The sequence below is a fragment of the Sus scrofa genome, chromosome 14, assembly GCF_000003025.6.
Source record: "Sus scrofa isolate TJ Tabasco breed Duroc chromosome 14, Sscrofa11.1, whole genome shotgun sequence".
NCBI lineage: Eukaryota > Metazoa > Chordata > Mammalia > Artiodactyla > Suidae > Sus > Sus scrofa.
Window position 1 is genome coordinate 48,320,656 of NC_010456.5, and position 25,523 is coordinate 48,346,178.

At 42.9% G+C, this 25,523-nt stretch overlaps 1 protein-coding gene across 4 annotated transcripts in view; it reads right to left on the reverse strand.

Moving 5' to 3' along the window:
- PISD (phosphatidylserine decarboxylase) overlaps positions 1 to 21,165 on the reverse strand; it is a 38,362-nt gene extending 17,197 nt beyond the window's left edge. The window contains exons 1-3 of one of the 4 annotated variants that reach the window (XM_021071911.1): positions 21,059 to 21,165; positions 12,888 to 12,967; positions 9,693 to 9,868 (exon numbers count right to left, since the gene is read on the reverse strand). In XM_021071911.1, coding sequence (XP_020927570.1) covers positions 9,693 to 9,868; positions 12,888 to 12,967; positions 21,059 to 21,129 — 327 coding nt within the window. In that variant the 5' untranslated portion in view covers positions 21,130 to 21,165. 4 annotated transcript variants of the gene reach the window in all.

Genomic DNA, 25,523 nt, shown 5'->3' on the forward strand with positions numbered 1-25,523 from the left:
AAACTTGATGTCCACATGAATGAAGTCAGACCCTACCTTATATAATACAAAAAATAACTCAAAATGGATCAAAGGCCTAAACATAATAACTATACAGTTCTTAGAAGAAAACAGAAAATCTTCACAACATTAGATTCAGAAATGATTTCTTGGCTATGACACCAAAAACACAGGAAAATTAAGTAAAAATAGATGAACTAGACTTCATCAAAAGACATGATCAAGAGAGTGAAAATACAATCACTCCTTGTCTGAATGGGAGAAAAATATTTGCAAATACATACACCAGATAAGTGTCTAGTATCCAGAAAAATAAAGAACTCCTGGAGTTCCCGTCATGGCACAGCAGAAATGAATCCGACTAGGAACCGTGAAGTTGTGAGTCTGATCCCTGGCCTCCACTCAGTGGATTAAGGATCTGGCATTGCCATGAGCTGTGGTATAGGTTGCAGACACGGCTTGGATCTGGCGTTGCTGTGACTCTGATGCAGGCCAGCAGCTACAGCTCTGATTAGACCCCTAGCCTGGGAACCTCCATATGCCACAGGCATAGCCCTAAAAAAAAAAGACAAAACAAACAAAAAAGCCACCCAATTAAAAAATGGGCAAAAGGCTTGAACAGACCTTCTCCAAAAAAGATACAAATAGCCAATGAGCACATGAAAAGATGCTCAATATCATTATTCATGAGGAAATGAAAATCAAAACTTCAATAATATGCACCTAATATAGGAACACTCAAAAACATAAAATAGTAACAGACTTAAAAGGAGAAGGGAGAAGTTAATGGGAATATAATAAAAGCAGGAGAATTTAACACCACACTCACATCAATGGACAGATCTTTTTTTTTTTTCCTTTTCTAGGGTCACTCCCCACGGCATATTGAGGTTCCCAGGCTAGGGGTCGAATTGGAGCTGTAGCCACTGGCCTACGCCAGAGACACAGCAATGCAGGATTTGAGCCGTGTCTGCAACCTACACCACAGCTCATGGCAATGCCAGATCCTTAACCCACTGAGCAAGGCCAGGGATCAAACCCTCAACCTCATAGTTCCTAGTTGGATTCATTAACCACTTCGCCACGTTGGGAACTTCTCAATGGACAGATCTTCTACATGAAAAATCAATAAAGCAACAGAGATCTTAAATGACATAATAGAAAAGTTAGACATAATTGATATTTTCAGGACACATCAAAAAACCCAGAATATACATTCTTTTTAAGTGCACATGGAACATTCTCTAGGACTGACCACATATTAGGGCACAAAACTAACCTCAACATATTCAAGAATACAGAAATATATTTCAAGCATCTTCTCTGAGCATGATGGCATGAAACTAGAAATCGACCACACTGAAAATGAGAAAAGAGAAAAAGAAAAAAAAAAAAAAAAAGAACTGCATGGAGACTAAACATCATGCTATTAAAAAAACAATAGGTCAATGAGGAAATCAAAAAGGAAATTAAGGAGTTCCTGTCGTGGCTCAGTGGTTAACTAATCCAACTAGGAACCATGAGGTTGCAGGTCAATCCTTGGCCTTGCTGACTGGGTTGAGGATCCGGTGTGAGCTGTGGTGTAGGTTGCAGATGCGGCTCAGATCCTGTGTTGCTGTGGCTCTGGTGTAGGCTGGCGGCTATGGCTGTGATTAGACCCCTAGCCTGGGAACCTCCATGTGTGGTGGGCGTGGCTCCAGAAAAGACAAAAAGACAAAAAAAAAAAAAAAGGAAATTAAAATATACCTTGAGGAGTTCCCACTGTGGCACAATGGGATCGGCAGTGTCTTAAGAGCACTGGGACACAGGTTCAATCCCTGGCCCATCACAGTGATTTAAAAATCTGACATTGCTGTAGCTGCAGCTCCTTAGGCTGTAGGGTGGACAGGGTAACCTGCAGGGTAGCCCCTGCCCCCCCCTCAAAAAAGAATCTGACTGCAGTGGCTCAGGTTGCTATAGAGGTATGGATTCAATCCCTGGCTCGGTGCAGAGGGTTAGAGGATCTGGCATTGCTGCAGCTGTGACACAGGTTGCAGCTATGGCTCAGATTCAATCCCTAGCCTGGGAATTTCCATATGCCACAGGTACAGGCATAAAATTAAACAGTAACAACAACAACAACAACAACAACAAAAACTTGAGACAAACAACAATGAAAACACAACCAAACAAAATCTATGGGATGGCACAAAAGCAGTTCTTAGAGGGAAGTTCATAGCAATACAGGCCTTCCTTAAAAAACAAGGAAAAGGTCAAATCAACAAACTAACCTACAACCTAAAAAAATAATAAAAGGAAGAACAAACAAAACCTAAGTCATCAGAAGGAAGGAAATAATAAAGATCAAAGGGGAAATAAATAAAATAGAGATTAAAAAAACAACAGAAGGAGTTCTCACTGTGGCACAACAGGATTGGCAGCATCTCTGCAGTGCCAGTACACAGGTTTGATCTCCAGTCCGGCAGAGTGGGTTAAAAGGATCTGGCATTGCTGCAGCTGCAGAGTAGGCCACAACTGTGGCTTGGATCTGAGCCCTGGCCTGGGAACTCCATGTGCTTCAGGGCATCCAAAAAGGGGGGGGGAGGAAGAGCAATAGAAAAAAGTCAATAAAACCAAGAGCTGGTTCTTTGAAAGGGTAAAACAAAGTTGGCAAACCTCTGGTCAGGCTCACCAAGAAGAAAAGAGAGATAACCCAAATAAAATAAAAAATTCAAAAGGAGAAATCTCAATGGATACTGCAGAAATACAAAACACTGTAAGAAATACTATGAACAATTCCATGCCAACAAATTTGAAAACCTAGGCGAAATGGACAACTTTCTAGAAATATAAAGCCTACCAACACTGAATCAAGAAGAAATAGGAGTTCCCGTCGTGGCGCAGTGGTTAACGAATCCGACTAGGAACCATGAGGTTGCGGGTTCGATCCCTGCCCTTGCTCAGTGGGTTAACAATCCGGCGTTGCCGTGAGCTGTGGTGTAGGTTGCAGACGCGGCTCGGATCCCGCGTTGCTGTGGCTCTGGCGTAGGCCGGTGGCTACAGCTCCGATTAGACCCCTAGCCTGGGAACCTCCATATGCCGCGGGAGCGGCCCAAGAAATAGCAACAATAACAACAACAACAACAAAAAAAAGACAAAAGACAAAAAAAAAAAAAAAAAGAAAAGAAGAAATAGATCGTCTGAACAGACAGATCACTAGAAGTGAAACTGAATACATTAAAAAAAAAAAAAACCCTAGAAATGAAAGTTCAGGACCAGACGTCTTCACAGGCGAATTCTACCAAACATACAAAGAACTTTTACACTCATCCCTCTTAAACTCTTCCAAAAGAATGAAGAAGGACTGGAGTTCCCGTCATGGTTCAGTGGTTAACAAATCCAACTAGGAACCATGAGGTTGAGGGTTCGATCCCTGGCCTTGCTCAGTGGGTTAAGGATCCGGCGTTGCCATGAGCTGTGGTGTAGGTTGCAGATGCAGTTTGGATCCCGCATTGCTGTGTCTCTGGCATAGGCCAGTGGCTACAGCTCTGATTCGACCCCTAGCCTGGGAACTTCCATATGCCGCCGCAGGAGCGACCCAAGAAATGGCAAAAAAAAAAAAAAAAAAAAAAAAAAAAAAAAAAAAAAAAAGAAAAAATGAAGAAGGAACACTCCCAAAGGCATTCCTTGAAGCTACCATCACCCTTAAAGCAAAACCAGACAAAGATACTACTGAAAAAGAAAATCACAGGCCAGTAACTCTGATGAATAGAGATACAAAAATTCTCAACAAAATTTTAACAAACCAAATTAAACAACACATAAAAAACATCATACACAATGACCAAGTGGGATTCACCCCAAGTATAGAGGATGGTTCAATATATGAAAATCAATGTAATATGTCACATTAACAAAAGTAAAAAACCACATTATCATCTTAACTAGATGCAGAAAAAACATCTGACAAAATTCAACATCCATTTGATTCAAGATCAAAACTCTTATCAAAGTGGGTACAGACGGAACATACCTTAACATAATCAAAGCCATTTATGATAAACCCACAGCCAATATAATACTCAACAGAGAAAAGCTGAAAGACTTCCTGCTAAAATCTAGAACAAGACAAGGATGCCCACTCTCACCACTTTCATTCAACAAAGTATTGCAAGTCCTGGCCACAGAAATCAGACAAGAGAAAGAAATAAAAGGTATCAAAATTGGAAGGGAAGAGATAGAACTGTCACTACATATAGACAACATGATACAAGATATAGAAAACCCTAAAGACTCCACACAAAAATTACTCCATCTGATAAACAAATTCAGCAAAATAGCAAGACATAAGATTAATACTCAGAAATCGGTTGCATTTTTGGATACTAACAATGAAATATTTTATACGCTAACAATGAAAAGGAATGTAAAAAAATAATACTTTTTAAAATCACACCCCCCCCAAAAAAAAAATACCTAGGAATAAACCTGACCAAGGAGGTGAAAGACTTATGTGCTGAGAACTTTTATAAAACATTAATCAAGGAAATTAAAGAGGATTCAAATAAATGGAAAGTGGAGTTCCTGTCATGGCTCAGTGGTTAACGAATCCGACTAGGAACCATGAGGTTGCAGGTTCAATCTCTGGCCTCGCTCAGTGGGTTAAGGATCTGGTATTGCCATGAGCTGTGGTGTAGGTTGCAGACACGGCTTGGATCTGGCATTGCTGTGGCTGTGGTGTAGGCCAGCAGCTGTAGCTCTGATTAGACTCCTAGCCTGGGAACCTCCATATATCTCAGGTGCAGCCCTAAAAAGCAAAGCAAAAAACAAAATCAAAATCAACCAAACAAAAAAACTTCAACAAAAAAGACAAAAACATAAAATGGGAAAAAGTCTCCTCAACAAGTGATGCTGGGAAAACTGGACTGCTGGCATATAAATCAGTGAAGTTAGAACACACGCTCACACCATACACAAAAATAAACTCAAAATGGCTTAAAGACTTAAACATAAGACATGACACCATAAAACTCCTAGAAAAGAACACAGGCAAAACAGTCTCTGACATCAACCACACAAATGTTTTCTTAGGTCAGTTTCCAAAGACAACAGAAATAAAAGCAAAAATAAACAAATAGGACCTCATTAAATTTGTACTTTTGTATAACAAAGGAAACCATAAAAATGAAAAGACAGGAATATCTACTGTGGCACAACAGGATCCACAATGTCTCTGCAGCACTGGGATGCAGGTTCCATTCCTGGCCTGGCACAGTGGGTTAAGGATCTGGTGTTGCCACAGCTGTGGCATAAGTCACAACTGTAGCTCAGATTTGATCCCTGGCCCAGGAACTTCATATGCTGCAGGGTGGCCAAAAAAAAAGGGGGGGGGGAACAATCTACAGAATGGGAGAAAATAGTTGCAAACAATGCAACCAATGAGGGCTTAATCTCCAAAATATGTAAACAACTCAACAACAAAAAACCAACCCAATTGAAAAATGGGCAGAAGACTTGGACATTTCTCCAAAGACAGCATACATACGTAGGCACATGAAAAGATGCTCAACATCACCATTATTAGGGAAATGCAAATCAAAACTACAATGAGGTACCACCTCACTGGCCATCATTAATAAGTCTACAAATAACTAATGCCAGAGAAAGTGTAGAGAAAAGGAAACCCTCATACACTGCTGCTGGGAATGTAAACTGGTACAACTACAGTTGAAAACAGTACAGACATTCCTCAGAAAATAAATGTAGAACTACCCTATGATCCAGCAATCCCATTTCAATTTTGAAATGTAATTCAAAAAGATACATGCACTCCTAAGACCCAGCACTATTCACAATAGCCAAGACATGGAAACAAGCTAAATGTTCATCTGTCAATGAACAGATTAAGAAGATGTACATATATACAGTAGAATACTACTCAGCCATAAAAAAGAATGAAATAATGCCATTTGCACCAACATGGATGCAACTAGAGATTATTGGACTAAATGAATTGAGTCAGAAAGAGAAAGACAAACACCATATGACATCACTTATATGTGGAATCTAAAACACAGCACAAACCAACCTATCTACAAAATGGAAAAAGACTCACAGACATAGAGAACATACTTATGGTTGCCAAGGGAGGAGGGAAGAGGGAGTAGGATGGACTGGGAGTTTGGGGTTAGTGGATAAAAACTATTACATTTAATATGGATAGACAATAAGGTCCTACTGTATAGCACAGGGAACTATATCCAATCTCCTGGGTTAGACTATGATGAAAATTAATATATATTTTTATAAAAGAATATATAGTTCTTTCAGCTTTTTGTGTGAAAATTTTAGTATTAAAGTTATGAAGAAAATAAATAAATTAAATAAAAATTAAACAAGCAATACATATTCCTAAACATAGCCAATAGCCTAGAAAGGCTATGTTCACCAAAGTGTTAACTGGTTTCCTACAGCCTGTAGGATTAGGATTATAAAGGTCATCGACTTTATTTTTTCTTGGCTGTACCTGTGGCATGCAAAAGTTCCCAGACCTGGGATCAAACCCGAGCCACAGCAGGTACCTGAGCCACACGATGTTGGACTCTTAACCCACTAGGCCACCAGGGAACTCCAGTCATCAACTCTTTCGTCTTCATAATTTGCAACATCTTTTTTTTTTTTCTTCATAATTAAAGGATAAAGCTATTTCCACATTGGGAAAAGTGATTCCAGAAAGAGAAAGAGTTGAGCTGCTGCAATCTGGATGCTTCTGAAAGTTTCCAGAGGCTTCAAACACACCCCTTGACAGGTTACTTTGTTGTTAGTTACAGAATCCCTTAATTACACAGCAGCAAACACATACGATTAACTTCCACAGCCAACTGCAGGAGCTTTTTCCTTTTCTACCATAAAAAGATCATGAATCTTACACAGGCAAATTTCTTAGAAACATTTTCTTAAATGTGTGAAAACAGAACTCAGAAAGTTGAAACAACACGCCCAAGGTCACAGAGCAGACAGTGCCCAGATCTCAAGTCTGCTGACACCCTGTCCAACACACCCCAATGCCCCTGCCCCTCTGTGAGAGCTGCGTCCAATCCTATCCTAAAGGACAGCCTGCAGCCTGTGAGGGGGGCAGATTCTGGAATTATGGTTTCTTCTAAAATGAAAGAAAGAAAGAAAGGAGGGAGAGAGGAAAGAAGGAAAGAAATTCTATTTAAATAAAAGGAAGGGGTGGGTAAGAATTCTTTAAGAGCACTATGCTGGGGGCGGGGTGGGCAGCCTATTGTGAATCTCATCTACAACATCGCAGACAACTTTTCAAGTCAGGACACTCAAATTCAGTCACACTTCAGTCAGAGCCCCAAAGAATGTAGGCTCAAGGGCACAGCACATCCTCATGTCCATCTCTCAGGGTCAAGCTTCTGTACTAAGAGCACCTCCTCCTACTGACATGGTATTGTTCCAGAAGTATAGGATTTGGCATCAACAGACCTCCAGTGGGAAAGCTACTCTGCTACCAACTCGTTTTTCCATTTGTAAAACAGCTCTAACATCTGCCCTTTGATCTGAGGGAGCTGTTGTAACTAAAAAGGGGGCAGAAAAACTGACGTGTTCAATATAAGGTATTAATTTACAAGATAGGAAGGGGGAACAAAGGCTTCATGCTGGCACTCTGACCAAAAGGGGCTAACAGGAATGCTCCCTGTGTGGGGATGGCTACACTGCCCACATCTGTCTCCTGGAAATCCAGAAAATGCTATTTGGTAAAACAAAATTATCCTGTCACCTCGACTGTGCCACTGACCCCAGAGGCTCATCTCAGCAATAACTTCCAGGCTGTCTTCTCTCTCAGCTCTGGAAACCCCAGACTTGACCTAAGGTACAGGAAGGGGTTATATTCCAGCAAAATCACCACCAGGAATTTTCATCTGCCCAATAAAAATGGAGCCCTGAAGGGAACCTTAGAGCTAATCTGTCCATGGTTCCTAAACCTGGCTTGTCACCAGTATCACCTGTGGGGCTTTTAAAAAACGAAGTTCTTGAGCTTTGCCCAGACTTTCTACATCTCCAAGGGTGAGCCCAACGGATCCAAAATTTTTAAAGCCCCCCCGAACAATTCTAAGGATCAGCTAGATTGTACTCTCTCATTTTTCATATGATAGTGACCAGGTGGAGGCAGGGGTGGAACTAAGATCCAGCCCCTGACTGCCAGTTCAGAAGCCCCCTTTTCACAACCTGCTACCTCTCCTAAAATCTTAGAGCATCTACTCTGAGCCCAGACCATTTCTCCTTCATAAAATGAAATGTTGCCCAACTCGCAAATCCAGGAACCATCTTACTCAACCAAAAGAACAGGATCTAATGTAAGCCCAATTCTTTACTAACAGGGGCTTCAGACTTCTCACTGCACTAGGCCACTCCACTGCCATGTCCTGTCACTCTCCAGAGCCTAGAACTTGTGAACTAATCAACCCTGTCCTCTTTACAAACAACCGTCTTTTAGGTATTGATTCAGATATGGCAGTAATCCAAATTATACAAACAGCAGATGCTAAAAAAAAAAAAAAAAGCACTGACATTGGTCTTTCATGAATGTAGAACTGGCAAATTTCCTTTGAAATGAGTGGGAAATTCCTGAAAGTATGTGAGCTTGTCACAGGGCGGGTCAGCCTGACAGATGGCTGGGTCAGCAGGAAGCCAGTCTGGGTCTAATACTTGAGTGAGTCATGGATCACAGTCTTACAAGTCCATCACTAGTCTGAAGGAGAAGGATATATTTACAGAGGAAACCAGCGATGTCACTAGAAATAAACAGCATTCAGCATACTTCAAAAGCCTGACTCACATACTGCACAGTTACCTTCATTGAAAGGGTCTGTAACATACTAACAGAAAACTTCAAAAGTGCCATGTCCAAGTCCACACAGCTACTGAGGAGCAAGGCTGGAACCTGCCTTCAGGGCCTGGACGTTGGATTCCGCTGAGCTAGGTCACTGATAGGGAGCAGTTCATGAGGAAATCCAAACACATCATCCCGAACACATAACATCTCTGCTTTCACTTCCTCTTTTGCCCAGGCTGTAAGGGTCTACTGATACTTCAGATATTTCATTTCTTAAATTATGGCTGAGAGAAAGCAATTTTTAAATTTATACCTTTATATTCAATTTCAGTATTTACTGAAGGTCTGCTCAGAATCAGGTGTCGTCCTGGGCCAGGGTGGCACAGATGAGTAAGACAGTTCATGATGCAACACTAGTGGCTCAATGACATGGAGGCCCACCCCTCCTGCGCAGCCCTACCACAGGGGGAACATTCTGATCAATAATGATAAACAAATTTGATTTCAGTCTGGTTCCTGGTGAGAACTTATCCACATCACGAAAAGCCCAACCATTTCAGCTCATTCGCAGATGAGAAGGCATGAATGGCCAGGACACCAGCCCCAAGATAAGGCATGAATTCAGGATTTCAGCAGCAGAAAATTTCCACTCAGAGCCCTTGAAGAGGCCAGGGGTGGGTCTGGAGACAGACAGAAACTTGACATAATACTGAAGGTATAACTTTCTGCATCGGCCCAAACCCACTGGAGACATGAGCTCCAAGAAGGCATATTTCACTTTCTCAAACAGTTTAACTTTGGGGCAGTTCACAAAGTGACAGACACCTGTGGTACAAGAGAACTCAAGGTGGTTCCACCCTACTCCTACCTCCCAGTGGCCAGCAAGTTTGGGTGGAATCTCCAATCCCAACTTCTCCAACTCCCGCTCCCGGTACTTCTCATACTGCCGGTAACCTGCATACCCGCCGCCCGTCGCAACCAGCACAGGCAGAGGGCGCAGCAGTGACAAGGTTCGGACAGGGGCTGTATGGACTTTTCTGGCATCTGCAACAAAAAACAGGAAAATTTTTGAGAAGGGGCAGGGATGAGTCATGCAAGCACAGCACCAACAAGAGGGCCAGAAAAAGCTCTCAGCAAAGCTGACTGGACCCTGAAGGGATCTGACAGACAGGTGTAGCTTTGAGTCACTACAAAGACCCCTCTGCCTCAAAATTCTCCCCAGCGAAGGACAAGCATCTTTGCTGAGAAACTACAACACACCTTGACTGCCACCACAGTTACAGAATTTAAGATGAAAACACTGGGAGTTCTCTTCGTGGCTCAGCAGTTAACGAACCCAACTAGTATCTATGAGGATGTGGGTTCAATCCCTGGCCGCGCTCAACGGGTTAAGGATCTGGCATTGCCATGAACTGTGGTGTAGGTCATAGATGTGGCTCAGATATGGCGCTGCTGTGGCTGTGGCATAGGCCGGCAGCTACAGCTCTGATTCGACCCCTGGCGTGGGAACCTCCATATGCCTTGGGTGCAGCCCAAAAAAGACAAAAAGAAATACAAATGTGAATAAATAAATAAAACTAGATGGTGGTGATGGATGCACAACCCTGCAACTATACGGAAGAACACTGAATTGTACACTTAAAAGGGTGAATTTTATGGTATGTGAATTATATCTCAATAAAATTGTTATTAAAACAAAATCTCAAGAGCAGAATTCTCAGTAGCCTGTGCAAAACCAAAGCACACATTCTCTGTACTGCCTGAGGCTCCCAATGGGAGAAAATCATCCTGTCCCTATGTCACTGTTCCTCCACCACCCTTTGGTTGTTGCTGTTTCTTTGTTCTAATGAGCACATACGGACATCAATAATCTCTTTAATCTTCTGATTATTCCTAATGAATCCTTACTACTTAATAACTAAATAGTCTACCTCTGACCAGAAAAACTTGTCAAAAAGCAAGAAACATTTTTTTCCTCTTTCTGAAAAATTTGATGACTGCTGTTACCAAGAGAGCTGCTGTCCCTCCCCGCACTTCGCCAGCATCCTAGACTGATTGCTTCGGCTACCCTGGTCCTTTCTTCAATTATAGGTCTCTTTCTCTTCCCTTCCAAAGGCTTACTTTACTCCTCCAAAAGGAAGTATTCAGCAGAGAGTGCCCTGACCAGCTCTCCATTGGATGTGTCACTTTATAAAAGCACTGCTTTTCTTCAGGTCCAAGATTATGGCTCAGTTTCCATCCTTTAAGTGAGGGAGGCGCCCCCTCCAAATCTTCAAGTAATTCCAACATGCTCCAGCATGCAAGTTCCCCCCCCCCTTTTTTTGTCTTTTTAGGGCCACATGCATGGCATATGGAGGTTCCCAGGCTGGGGTCCAATCAGAGCTACAGCTGCTGTCCTACACCATAGCCACAGCAATGCAGGATCTGAGCCGTGTCTGTGATCTACACCACAGCTCATGGCAACACCAGATCCTTAACCCACTGAGTGACGCCAGGGATTGAACCCATATCTTCATGGATACTAGTCAGATTTGTTACCATTGAGCCGCAATGGGAACTCCAGCATGCAAGTCCTAATTAAAAAAGTAATATGCAGCTGTTCTGCATTAACTACCATAATAATCCTTTTTTTTAAAATTCTCATTAACCATCTCATTTTATTCCCAAGGTACTCTTACTGGGTACTTACACATAGTTTTTGGTATGACAGAATAAAAAGAATATTTAGATAGTAAACACAATTTTTTATATTTCTTTAGGCTGTGCCCAGGGCATGCAGAAGCTTCTGGGTCAGGGATCAAACCCACACCACAGCAGTGACAAGGCCATATCCTTAACCTCCTGTGCCACCAGGGAACTCCAAGACAATACACATTTTTGTATGGGTTCGAATAGCTGCTTACAAGTTGCAAAAAGTTCATAATCCAGTGTTGTCAAAGGTGTGGGGAACTGATATACTCATGAACACTTCCTGCTCAAATTAGTGTAAAATGGGACAATGCTCACTGAAGAGCAATTTGACCTAAACACCAAATTATAAAATAAACACAACCTATTTATTTTTTATTACCATTTTTTGCTTTTTATAGCCATATCCATGGCATATGGAAGTTCCGAGGCTACAGGTCAAATCAGAGCTGTGGTTGCTGGCTTACACCATAGCAAGGCAGGATCCAAGCCACACTTTCAACCTACACCAAAACTCACAGCAATGCTGGATCATTAACCCATTGGGCAAGGCTAGGGATCGAACCCATATCATCATGGATACTAGTCGGGTATGTTATTGCTGGGCGACAATGGGAACTCCCTTTTTATTATTAGATAATAAAAGTATAGATGATTCACAATGTTGTGCCAATTTCTGTTATACAATAAAGCAACTCAGTTATATACATATGTACATTCTTTTTTAATAGTCTTTTCCATCACGGTCTATCCCAGGAGACTGGATATAGTTCCCTGTGCTATACAGTAGAACCTTGTTGTTTAAAAATACATAAACCTGAAGTTCCTGCTATGGCTCAGCAGGTTAAGAACCCAACATGATCTCTGTGAGGATGCAAGTTTGATCCCTGGCCCCACCCAGTGGGTTAAGGATCCAGCATTGCTGTGGTTATGGCATAGGTAGGCAGCTACAGCTCTGATTCACCCCTTGGCCTAGGAACTTACATATGCCAAGGGAGTAGCCATAAAATGAAAAAAAAATAAACAAATCTTTTGATCCAGCAATTCTACCTAGAACCTACAAATTCATCCTGAGGATATACAAAGATATGTTACTATAGAACTGGGTGTAATAGAAAGATTAGAAGCAACTTAAATGTCCAACACCAAACAGTACAGTCCTATAGTGGAATACTATGCAGCCAGTAAAAACAATGAGACAATAGCAGCTAATGTTTCAATGGTAACTACATGTCAGGTACTCAAAGCACTTCACAGGTACAATTTCTTCTAATTCCTACAGTAATCCTAGGAAATAGGTGCTGTGTTTACCCCAATTTACAGACAAGCAAACTGAAGCACAGAGAGGCTGGCATTGCCTCTAACTGCTACTTACTTGTAGAAAAGGTTCTGAAAGGCAGCTTCCTTAAGGACTGTAGGAGATGGCTCAGGGCAATGTCTTCACAGTGAGGACGCCTATAATCAAGCAAAAATAGGCCAATAAACTTTGCGTGGTTTTTTTTTTTTTTTTTGGTCTTTTCTAGGGCTGCACCCACAGCATATGGAGATTCACAGGCTACGGGTCTAATTGGAGCTGTAGCCACTGGCCTAAGCCAGAGCCACAGCAACACGGGATCTAAGCCATGTCTGCAACCTACACCACAGCTCACAGCAACGCCAGATTGTTAACCCACTGAGCAAGGCCAGGGATTGAACCCGCAACCTCATGGTTCCTAGTCGGATTTGTTAACCACTGAGCCACGATGGGAACTCCAAATAAACATTTTTTTTTTAATAAAAAGAAATTAGTGGATCAACTGCCAAAATACGAATATAATCTAGAGGTTCAATAACAGTATTTTATTTATGTTAATTTCCTCGTTTTGACCACTGAATTGTGGGTTATGTAAGAAAATATCCTTATGGGAAAAGGGCTCAAATATTTAAAAGTAAAGGGGCATCAAGAAATTCAGAAAGAGCTCCCACTCTGGGACAATGGGATTGGTGGTGTTTTGGGAGCACTGGGATGTGGGTTCAATCCCCAGCCCAGCACAGTGGGTTAAGGATCTAGTGTTGCTGCAGCTACAGCTTAGGTCAGGATCTGATACCTGGCCCGGAAACTCCGTATGTTGCAGAGCAGCCAAAAAAGGGGAGAAAAAAACAAATAAGAGCTTCAGAAAAAAATTCTCTCTCTCTCTCTCTCACAAAGAGAGAAGGAAGGAAGAGGAAGGGAGAGAGGATGATAAACCAAATATAGCTGACATATGCAAAATTAGAGTACAGGATATTTGGGAATTATATGGAATTTTTTTTAATTTTTGGCCACACCTGTGGAATGTGGACATTCTCATGCCAGGCCTCAAACCTGAGCTATAGTAGTGACCTGACCCATAGCAGTGACAACACCAAATCATTAACCACTTGGCCACCAGGGAAACCCTCTCAGTACTATTTTTATAACTTTTCTCCAAGTCTAAAACCATTTCACAATAAAAAGTTACTTTTTTCTTAATTAAGTATAAGATCATAATCAACAGTAAAGCCAGCATTTACACAAAGCCATATGTTTCATCACCACAAAAGAAGAGCTGTACACAACCTCGTAACCTCTAATCCCTACTTATTAAAGAACCTAATAGGAGGTGGGTCCGTCATGGGTGAGTGGTTAATGAGCCCAACCAGTACCCATGAGGACACAGGTTCGAGCCTTGGCATCCTTCAGTGGGTTAAGGATCTGGCATAGCCATGAGCTGTGGTGTAGGCTGCAGACACAGCTCGGATCCCATGTTGCAGTGGCTGTGGTGTAGGCTGGTGGCTACAGCTCTGATTAGACCCCCTAGCCTGGAAACCTCCATATGCCGTAGGTGCGACCCTAAAAAGACAAAAGACAAAAAAAAAAAAAAGAAAGAAAGAAAAAAAAGAACCTAATAATGTGGCTGAAATTTTAAACTTAAAAGTTAGTCCTGGAGTTCCCGTCGTGGCTTAGTGGTTAACAAATCCGACTAGGAACCATGAGGTTGTGGGTTCAATCCCTGGCCTTGCTCAGTGGGTTAAGGACCCGGCGTTGCCGTGAGCTGTGTGGTTGCAGACTCGGCTCGGATCCCGTGTTGCTGTGGCTCTGGCGTAGGCCAGTGGCTACAACTCCGATCCAACCCCTAGCCTGAGAACCTCCATATGCCGTGGGAGCGGCCCTAGAAATGGCAAAAAAAAAAAAAAAAAAAAGACAAATAAATAAATAAATAAACACCTTAATTTTTTTCTCATGAAATTTCCTTGACTTAAAAACACTCTCATAGCATGGTGCTAACATGACAACTCTAATTCTCCTACAGGCAAGCAAGGTTTGTATGGAGAATAAGCCTGGGACCTTGAAAATCACCACCCCCTCTAAGGCCAGATGGATGGACAAGTGTTAACACAAAGGAGGATGTGTTGTGGCATGTCAGTGTTCTTTCAGCAGGGAACAATGTTTATCTCTTATACTGGATACTCCCACTACAAAAGCTAAATGCCTAAAACCCTGCTTTCCAAGTGCAATGAGAACAAGAGGTATAAAATCGGACTCAAGGCTATATTGTGTTGTGTACACTGCTGCATTGTGTCTTCCAGAACTGCTGCTGAAAGAATGTTTGCAGTCTGTTGAATAAGGCTTTTTTGGGGGAAGGGGTATGGATTGGGGGAGGTACAGGTGGGAAATAACTCGTTTTTACCATAACCCAAAGGACAGTACTCAGGTGGCTGGTTCTTTTTTTGGGCCGTACCTGCCGCATACAGAGATTCCCAGGCTAGGGGTTCTAACTGGAGCTATAGCTGCTGGCCTACGCCACAGCCACAGCAACACCAGATCTGAGCCTCATTTGCAGCCTACACCACAGCTCACGGCAACGCTGTATCCTTAACCCACTGATCGAGGCCAGGGATCAAACCTGCATCCTCATGGATGCTAGTCAGATTCATTTCCACTGAGCCACAAAGAAAACTTCCCAGGTGGCTGGTTCTGCATATGGATCTTCCCAAGAGGTGTCTCATCCACTGCTGTATCCCCACCTCCTGCAACAGTGCCAGGCAAATGCCCCATTACATATTTTGTCTTTCATTCCTGAATCACTTCTATCCTTGTATAAATGTTGTACTTCCTCTGATCTTACACAAATACCGTCCAACCCAGTGAAGGTTCCTAAAAAGAACTATGTTTGGAGTTCCCTTTGTGGCTCTGCAGGTTGGGGACAAGACTTGGTCTCTGTGAGGATGTGGGTTCAATCCCCAGCCTCACTTAGTGGGTTAAGGATCTGGTGTTGCCAAGAGCTACAACATAGGATGCAGACGCAGCTCAGATCCAGTGTCCCAGTGGCTGTGGTGTAGGCAGGCAGCTGCAGCTCCAATTCAACCCCTGGCCCAGGAACTTCCATATGCCACAGGTATGGTCATAAAAAGGAAAAAAAAAAAAAAGGGCTACATTCATTGTCATCATTTCCTCGCCTTCCTCTCTCTTAATCCCACTCAACCAGGCTTCCGTTTCTACCAGGTCACCTCTTGCAAGGTCACCATTTCCATGCTGCCAATCCCACAGCTCATTTCTTAGACCTCATGTTATTTGACTTCTCAGCAGCATGTGCTTCTAGTGATCCCTTCCTCCTCCTTTTATTCCATTGAAGTCTAAAAACATGTAACATTACATTAGTTTCAGGTGTACATTATTCCCTATCTATATATATTGTGAAAGGATCACAATAATCTAGTTAACATCCCTTACCATACATAGTTACACAATTTTTTTCTTGTGATGAGAAAGACCTACTCTTTTAGCAACTGTCAAATATGCAATACAATATTAGTAACTAGTCACCATATTACATCCCTGGGACTTATATATTTTATAACTGAAGTTTTTCTCTTTTGACTGCCTTCATTCACACTTTCTCCTTGCAACACATTTAGCTTCTAGGACCCTGATTTTCTTCCTACCTCTCTAGTCTCTTCCTAACTTCCACCTGCTGCCATGCCCAGGGTTCAGACCTCTTTTATATTTATGACTCTCTCTCTAGAGATGTCCTTTAAATAGCTAGATACTGAGGATTCCCCAATGCTCCTTCAGAGACCTCCAGATCACATTTCCAACTGGCTACCCAATATTATTTCAAACTAAGTTTGTCCCAAACTGAATTCCTGACCCTCCCTCGCTCTCCTTCCACCTGCTCCAACCCCAGAGTTGTCTATCTGTGGCAGAGACTAGCCAGATGTTTACCAAACCTACTTCCTCTACCCAACAGACTACATTTCCCAGCCTCTCTTGCAGTAGGGTATGGCCATCAAACTGATTTCTAACCAATGTAAGAACCATTCAGGCTTCCCACACTGTCCCCTTTTCCCCCAAACATCCAGACTTTGGGAAGCCATGTTAGAGATGACAGATGTTCCTCAAATCTCTGCTGCACTGTCCATCCAGAGTACCTGTTGGGACTTCACATGATCGAGATATAAACTTTTACTGTGTTAAGTCCCTAAGATAGTGGACTTTACCTGTTACTGTAGCAGCATTGCTAGAATTAAAACACCATCTCAGAAAAAAAGGCACCACCACTCACCGAGCTGAACAGGTCAAAACCCTAGGACTTCTTTTTAAGTACTTTCTTTCTCATTATCCACGTTCGATCCACTGATAAGGCACGAAGGCTCTACCTTCAAGATCTACCCTTAATGGCCTATTTTTCTTCTCCACCACCACTCTCACTCTAGCCCAAGCCACGGGATCTCTCACCACATGACTGCAATGGCCTGTTCTCCCTGCTTGGCCTCTATGTCCTATTCACCATAGAACAGCCAAAGTGACCTTCTCAAAACAGAAAATAAGGCCAGCCCCTACATGAGCGGTGCTCACTGAGCTCTCAGACATCCTGCTGCTTCCTCTCTCCTCATTTATCTCCCTGACTCCTTGCACACCCACACCTCTGCCCCATCCACACCTTTGCATATGCTGTTTGCCAGTGGGCATGTCCCTGCAAGTGGCTCACTCCTTCCTCATGTAATTCTCTGCTCAAATGCTTCCTCCTCGGTGGTTTCTCTTGACTCTAAGCCCAAGAGCTGCCCCTCTGGAGCACTGTCTAACCCCTGAATTACCTTTCTAAATTTTTCTTTCTTTCTTTCTTTTCTGCTTTTTAGGGCCCCACCGTGGCATATGGAAATTCCCAGGCTAGGGGTCGAATGGGAGTTACAGCTGCTGGCCTATGCCACAGCCATAGCAACTCAGCATCTGAGCCACATCTACAACCCATACCACAGGTCATGGCAATGCCGGATCCTTAACCCACTGAGCAAGGCCAGGGATCAAACCTGTGTTCTCATGAATACTAGTTGGGTTCGTTAATCACTAAGCCATGAGGGAAACTCCTTCTTGTATTTTCCTTCGTAGCACTTCTCACCACCTGAAATGAACAGATCTTCTATACATTCTCTTATTTATTTACTGTCTGTACTCCTCCATGAATGCAGGGGTCTGTCTGTCTTCAACAGTGGGATTAAGCTCCAGAGAAATGGCTAGGTTCAATCACAGGTCCCTTCTACATAGTGAACTCACGTGGGCATCCTGCAGGGAGGCAATGAAAGCCCACAATTAAGTACTCAAGTCTGACTGCATGGCTCAAATCTCCATCCTGACACCTATCAGCTTAAGGCATCTCAACTAATTCTAAGCCCCAGTTTCTCCAGCTGTAAAAACAGAACCTACCTCACTAGAATTGAGTGAGACAAACACATAAAACCTTAAGCCTAGGCACCTAGTTACATATTAATATTATTAAGAGCAAAACAGTTGATAGCTGGCACACAGGGATGGCCACATCAACTGTCTGTGCCCATACTGTCACAACTGTATTTTTAAAATCACCCCTCATGGTAACACTTTAGCTATAGTCCTTATGTCTCTTCTGCTTTTTTTTTTTTTTAACAGAAGCACAGCTGATTTACAATGTGTTAATTTATGCCACACTCTCCTGCTTTCTAGAGCTGTGAAGGTTCCCCTGAAAATGAACAGGCAGACCTCTTGAAGGCCTTATTTCACGTTCTATCTTGTATTAGAGTATTTAGTAGTGTTTCCTCTCTCTTCTACTAAACTGTAAAGTTCTTTAAATACAATGTCTGTTTCAATATATATATATATATATATTTTTTTTTTTTTTTGCTTTTTTAGGGACATACCCCACAGTATATGGAAGTTCCCAGGCTAGGCGTTGAACTGGAGCTACAGCTGCTGGCCTATACCACAGCCACAACAGTGGGATCCAAGCCACATCTGCAACCTACACACACTATACAGCTCACGGCAACGCTGGATCCTCGACCACCTGAGCGTGGCCAGGGATCAAACCCACATCCTCATGAATTCTAGTCAGATTCGTTTCTGCTGCACCACGAAGGGAACTCCCTTGACATATCTTTTAATTCCTCTCTTTTCCCCCCAACCTCTGGCATTGCAGCTGGGAATGGTAGAGATGTCATAAATATTCCGAAGGAAAGTCTTGCACAGGCAACCACTCCCTGGGTACTATTTCCACACCTGCCTGAACCTCAGAACCATCCAAGGCACCTGTAAACAATACAGTTGCCAGAGACCCAATCTACATCTTACTGAATCTGAATTTGGTAGCAGGGTGAGGTATATCCAGGAATCTCTTTTTCTAATAAACATCCACCTCATTTTTAAATTTGTATGTATTTTTTTGGCCACACCCATGGCATGTGGAAACTCCCAGGACAGGGATCCACACTGTGCCTCAGTTGTAATTGCTGGGGCAATGACAGATCCTTAACCACATGGGAATCACCCATCTCATTTTTTTTAAAAATCAAACAAGTCTGGAAAATATGGCCCTAAATTATCACCCATAATTACTTTTTGTTCTATCACCTGTTATATACCACTTAGTTACCGAAAAACTTCCCTGCAATATGAGGCTTTCAAATGTATGTCTCACAGACAGGCTTTACTAAAAAAATCATGAAAATGTTATCTTTTGGGGTTTTCTGCATCTCAATATAACATCTTGATAAATAATTCCTTTGAAAATTAAGAGTTGTAATTGTACCAAATCCTTAACTCTTCCACCCACTGCAGCTAAATCCAGTCTTAACTACCTACACTGGTACTAAAGTATGACTTTTTTTCCTTGCCTTTTTTAGTGACAGTGAGTGAAGTACATCCTCCTCACCATCATTAAACATATGTATTTTTTAGGGGAGTCTTTTTTTTTTTTTTTAAGGGCTGCACCCGAGGCATATGGAAGTTCCCAGGCTTACCAGGCCAGGGGTCAAATTGGAGCTACAGCTGCTGGCCTAAGCCACAGCAACTCGGGATCCAAGCCAAGTACCTACACCACAGCTCACGACAACCATGGATCCTTAACCCACAGAGCAAGGCCAGAGATTGAACCATACTAGTCAGATTCACTTCTGCTGCGCCACCATGAAAACTCCCAATAGTGTCATTATTTAGTCTTTCCAACTTATGACACAGTTCAGATGATTTCATGGCTGACTCATAAACACCACACCTGGTACTAACATTGAAACTTGAGACCCTCCAGTCCACATCCTAAACAGTTACCATTACCATCACAGTGCAGAGTGCCCCCGCAAGAGAGCTACACCATTTCTGAATAGTTAATAATGAGAAGTGAAGGTTTCATAGCTAGGGCAATGGCAGTTTCTGTTCCCTCTCAGTCCAAATCCAGTGTCCTTACTTCGCAAAATTAGAGCACAAACTTTGGTCAAAGCTGACAAAATGAAGCCTGCCTGAAACACAAAAGTATCTTAGCTCTTTGAAATGACATCAAGCAGCAAGCTCTGAATCATAGCTACCATAGCTTTCATTTTCCGAAAGTCTAAATGTTCCCAAGTTATTTCGAGTAATTAAAGAGCTCACAGGGGGCAGCCTGAGGGAAAGGTCTTTGCGTTGGAAGAGAGGTACCCGTGCAGGGGTCCCGGCTCAGCTCCTGACTAACTAGCTGGGTGAAACTGAGCAACTCCCTCTCTCAGTGCCTCGATTTCGCCAACTCCAAAAATTAAGAACTGGATTTAGATGACCCCTCTAAAAACCTAAGAGTCGGAAGTCACCAGAGCAACTAAGGCCCCAATTCCCTCACGAACTATTCTGAGGTTACCAAATCCAACCCCTTCGCTTCAGAGACGAAGAATCCGAATGAAAGCCGCCCGACGCCCAGTCCAGGGCTATTACCAAATCAGGCCTTCGCTCCCAGCAACAGGAATCCCTAAGAGGCGTCCAGACTTACCTCGGTTCTAGTGGCAGGCACACAGCCCATTTCATCCTGTTTGGGAGGAGCTTTTTGTTTATATTTTTGTTTTTTTCCCTTGTGAAAGAGCAAAGAGAAAACACTTAGGCCACCCTCTAAACTTGGTCCGCCCTAAGCGGCGGCGGCAGTCGCACCTGCTCCCGAGCTCGAGGTGAAGGTGAGTGGCTCTCTCTCCAATCGAACTATCCTCAGGGCGAGCCCGCGATAGAGACCCCAGTTCGGCCTGGGCCACCCCGAGCCCTAAGGCAGTTTCCCCAAGCACCTGTACCTGCTCCGCCAAGGCGTGACACCGTGCAGCAACCTCAAAGCACCCAGCCTCACGGACGCCGCCATCTTGTCTCCTTCTTTGAGGGACACGCCCCCCCTTTACACACGAGGCGCACGCGTGTGACGTCAAAAGCCTCAAACTCACCAGGCCAGTGAAGAACGCGGGTGTTGCGGGTTAAGCCCCTCCCCCGGCTGCTCCTGGTAAATCAGCCTGGTGCTTCCGGCACCTGCCGAGGGGATTGGACTGGTGGGGCCGGTTTCTGTTCCTATGGTGCTAAACCTGAATCTGGGCGAAGCGTTGTCAGTCCTCCTCCATCCCTCTGACGTGCGTTTCCGCATGTGCCCGGAAAATCTGACTCACCCAAGGCCGGAGAATGGATCAGTTGAGCTAATTCGCTCATTTTACAGATGGAGAAACTGAGAGCATGCACAACTCAGCTGCCATTGACTGAGCGCTTCCTAAGTGCCAAGGCACTGTGCTGATCACTTTGCGTGCATGGTGTCTCATTCTGAACTCCCATAGCTGTGCTATCAGTCAGACCAGAGACCAGAGGTCTTGCATCACCTGGAAATGCAATTAGTTGTCAAACAAGGTGTTTGGTGTGATGCCGCAAGCTCCAGCAAAGATTCCTGATCTTCAGGCTTAAGGGAGAATAGTTTTCAGCAGCATCTTTTTTTTTTTTTTTTTTTTTTTTTTTTGATAGGCAGAGACTAGAGACCAGGAGCTAGCCCTGAGAATTTTTTCCTATTTTAAAGACAGAGAAATTGGAGCTCAGGAAAGCTAATCATTAGAATGCTGAAGGGCACACAGCTATAAAGGAAAAAAGCTAAAATTTGAACACATTTTTCTCTTTATGGCTGCATCTTTCAGCAGGCAGAAGCTCCCAATCTAGGGATTAAACCCGTGCCACAGCAGTGAAAACTCCAGGTCCTTAACCTGCTGAGCCACCAGGGAACTCCCGAGCATACATCTCCAAAACCCATGATCTAAACATTTTTCCTTTTATTTATTTTGTCTTTTTGCCATTTCTTGGGCCGCTCCTGCGGCATGTGGAGGTTCCCAGGCTAGGGGTCGAATTGGAGCTGTAGCTGCCAGCCTACGCCAGAGCCACAGCATCGCAGAATCAGAGACGAGTCTGCAACCTACACCACAGCTCACGGCAACACCGGATCGTTAACCCACTGAGCAAGGGCAGGGACCGAACCCTCAACCTCATGGTTCCTAGTCGGATTCGTTAACCACTGCGCCACGACGGGAACTCCCATTTTTCTTTCAAGCCCTTTGCCTGGAATCTGGCTGAACATGAGTCCCCAAACTTAAGGAATCATAGCTCCATTTTCCCCTCCCCTGAGCTACTAATAACACTTGTTTTCACCAGACATTTGACATGGGAGAAGGGCTATGTTGCCTAGTGTCTGCAGTTTTTTCTGTGAGGTTATTTAAGCTTAACTGGGGCATAACCAGCCCTACAGGAAGCCTAACAGAGACATCAGGTTTCCCACTGGAGAGGAGACACTTCCATCTATGGTTTTCAAAAGTTAGAAGTTACTGTCGTGGAGTTCCCGTCGTGGTGCAGTGGTTAACGAATCCAACTAGGAACCATGAGGTTGAGGGTTCGGTCCCTGCCCTTGCTCAGTGGGTTAACGATCTGGCATTGCCGTGAGCTGTGGTGTAGGTTGCAGACGCGGCTCGGATCCCGCGTTGCTGTGGCTCTGGCGTAGGCCAGCGGCTACAGCTCCGATTGGACCCCTAGCCTGGGAACCTCCATATGCCGCGGGAGCGGCCCCAAGAAATAGCAACAACAACAACAACAAAAAGACAAAAAAAAAAAAAAAAAAAAGAAGTTACTGTCGTGATGCAGTGGAAATGAATCCAACTAGGAACCATGAGGTTGCAGGTTCGATCCCTGGCCTCGCTCAGTGGGTTAACGATCCGGTGTTGCCGTGAGCTGTAGTGTAGTTTGCAGATGTGGCTCAGATCTGGCGTTGCTGTGGCTCCGGTGTAGGCTGGAAGCTGTAGCTCCGATTAGACCCCTAGCCTGGGAATTTCCATGTGCTGCGGGTGTGGCCCTGAAAAGACCAAAAAAAAAAAAAAAAAAAGTGCCCTTGGGAAAACAATATTCACATGCAAAAAAAGAAATGAAACTTTACATCATATACAAAAATGAACTCAAAATTGATCAAAGACTTAAAACTAAGGACTAAAACTAAAAACTCATAAAAGAAAAAATAAGGGCAATTTTCATGACATTGAATTCAGCAATGATTTCTTGGATTTTACACCAAAAGCACAGGCAACAATAACAAAAGATAAATTGGATTTCATCAAAATTTTTAAAGTTTTATGCATCAAAGGACACTGTCAATAAACTGAAAAGACAATCCACAGAACAGAAGATATTTAAAAATCAAATATCTGATAAGTCTAGTATCCAGAATATATAAAGAATTCCTAAAACTCAACAACAAAAACACAAATAACCCAATTCAAAAAGAGGCAAAGGGGAGTTCCTGTTGTGGCTCAGTGGGTTAAGAACACTACTAATATCGACAAGGACACAGGTTCAATCCCTGGCCTCACTCATTGGGTTAAGGATCCAGTGTTGCAGTGAGCTGTGGTGTAGGTTATAGACATGGCTTGGATCTGGTGTTGATGTGGCATAGGCCGGCAGCTGCAGCTCCAATTCAGCTCCTGGCCTGAGAACTTCCATATGCAGCGGGTTCGGCCCTAAAAAGACCCAAAAAAAACAAAACCAAAACAAAACAAAACAAAGGACTTGAAGAGATATTTCTCCAAAGAATATATACAAATAACCACTAAAAGATGCTCAGCATGAATAGTCATCAGGGAAATACATGTCAAAATCACGACAATTCAACTTCACACTCATTAGGATGGCTATAATAAAAAAAAAAAAGAATAAGTGTTGGTAAGGATTTGGAAAAATAGGAACCCTTGTGCATTGATGGTACAAATGTAAAATAGTGCAGCTGCTGTGCAAAACAATTTGGTGGTTACACAAAAAGTTAAGCATAGACTTGTCATATGATCCCACAATTTCACCTCGAGGTATAAGTTAAAAGAATTAAAAGCAGAGACTCAGAGAGAAACTTGTACTCCATTGTTCATAGCAACATTATTCACAATAGCCAAAAAGTGGTAGAATAGGAGTTCTGGCTGTGGCACAGTGGGTTAATGATGAAGCTTGTCTCTGGGGTGGTGCTGGCTTGATCCCCAATCCTGCACAGTGGGTTAAGTAAGGATCTGGCTTTGCCATAGCTATGGCAGATGTGGCTTAGATTCCATCCCTGGCCCAGGAATTTCCATATACTGCAGGTGTGGTTGAGTAGATGAGTAATAAACAAAATGTGACACGTCCATATAATACAACATTATTCAGGTCTAAAAAGGAGTGAAGTACTGATACATGCCAAAATAGGAATAAACTTTGAAAACATTATGGTACATAAAAATTAGCCAGACACAAAAACATATTGTTTAATTCCATTTATATGAAGTGCCTAGAACAGGTAAGTTCATAAACACAAAAAAATTAGAATAAAGGTTACCAGAGACTGGGAGGACAGGGAATGAGGGATGGGTACAGAGTTTCTCTTTGGAATGATGATTAAGTTCTGTAAAATGTAGCTATACCTGATACAGCATTGATTAACTTTGAAAACATACTAAGTGAAAGGAACCAGTCACAAAAAACTATGTATGTGTAACTCCATTCATATGAAACATTCAGAACAGAGAAATCTACAGAGACAGAAAGCAGATTAGTAGTTATCTAGGGCTGAGAAAGAGGGAATGAGGGGGATGATAACTAAATGGTATGGGATTTCTTTTGCGGATGATGAAAATGCTCTAAAATTAACTGTATGGTATGTGAACTATTTCTCAATAAATCTGTTAAAATTTTTTCATTCTATTTGTTGCTGGAATTCAGAAATACATTTTTTGGAGTTCCCTGGTCCCCAATTTTTTTTTAATATTTGATATTTGTTGGAATTCCCGTCATGGCTCAGTGGTTAACGAATCTAACTAGCATCCATAAGGACACAGGTTCGGTCCCTGGCCTTGCTCAATGGGTTAAGGATCTGGCATTGCCATGAGCTGTGGTGTAGGTCACAGATGCAGCTCAGATCCTGCGTTGCTGTGGCTGTGGTGTAGGCCAGCGGCTACAGCTCAGATTCAACCCCTAGCGTGGGAACCTCCATGTGCCGTGAGTGTGGGCCCTAAAAAAGCAAAAAAAAAAAAAAAAAAAATTATATTTGTCATTTTAAGTTTTTTTAGTATTTCTATCTGAGCCTGATAGAAATTTATAGGTATTTATAGCAGATATCCTTTATCTGATTAAAAAATTTCCCTGGAGTTCCCGTCGTGGCGCAGTGGTTAATGAATCCGACTAGGAACCATGAGGTTGCGGGTTTGGTCCCTGCCCTTGCTCAGTGGG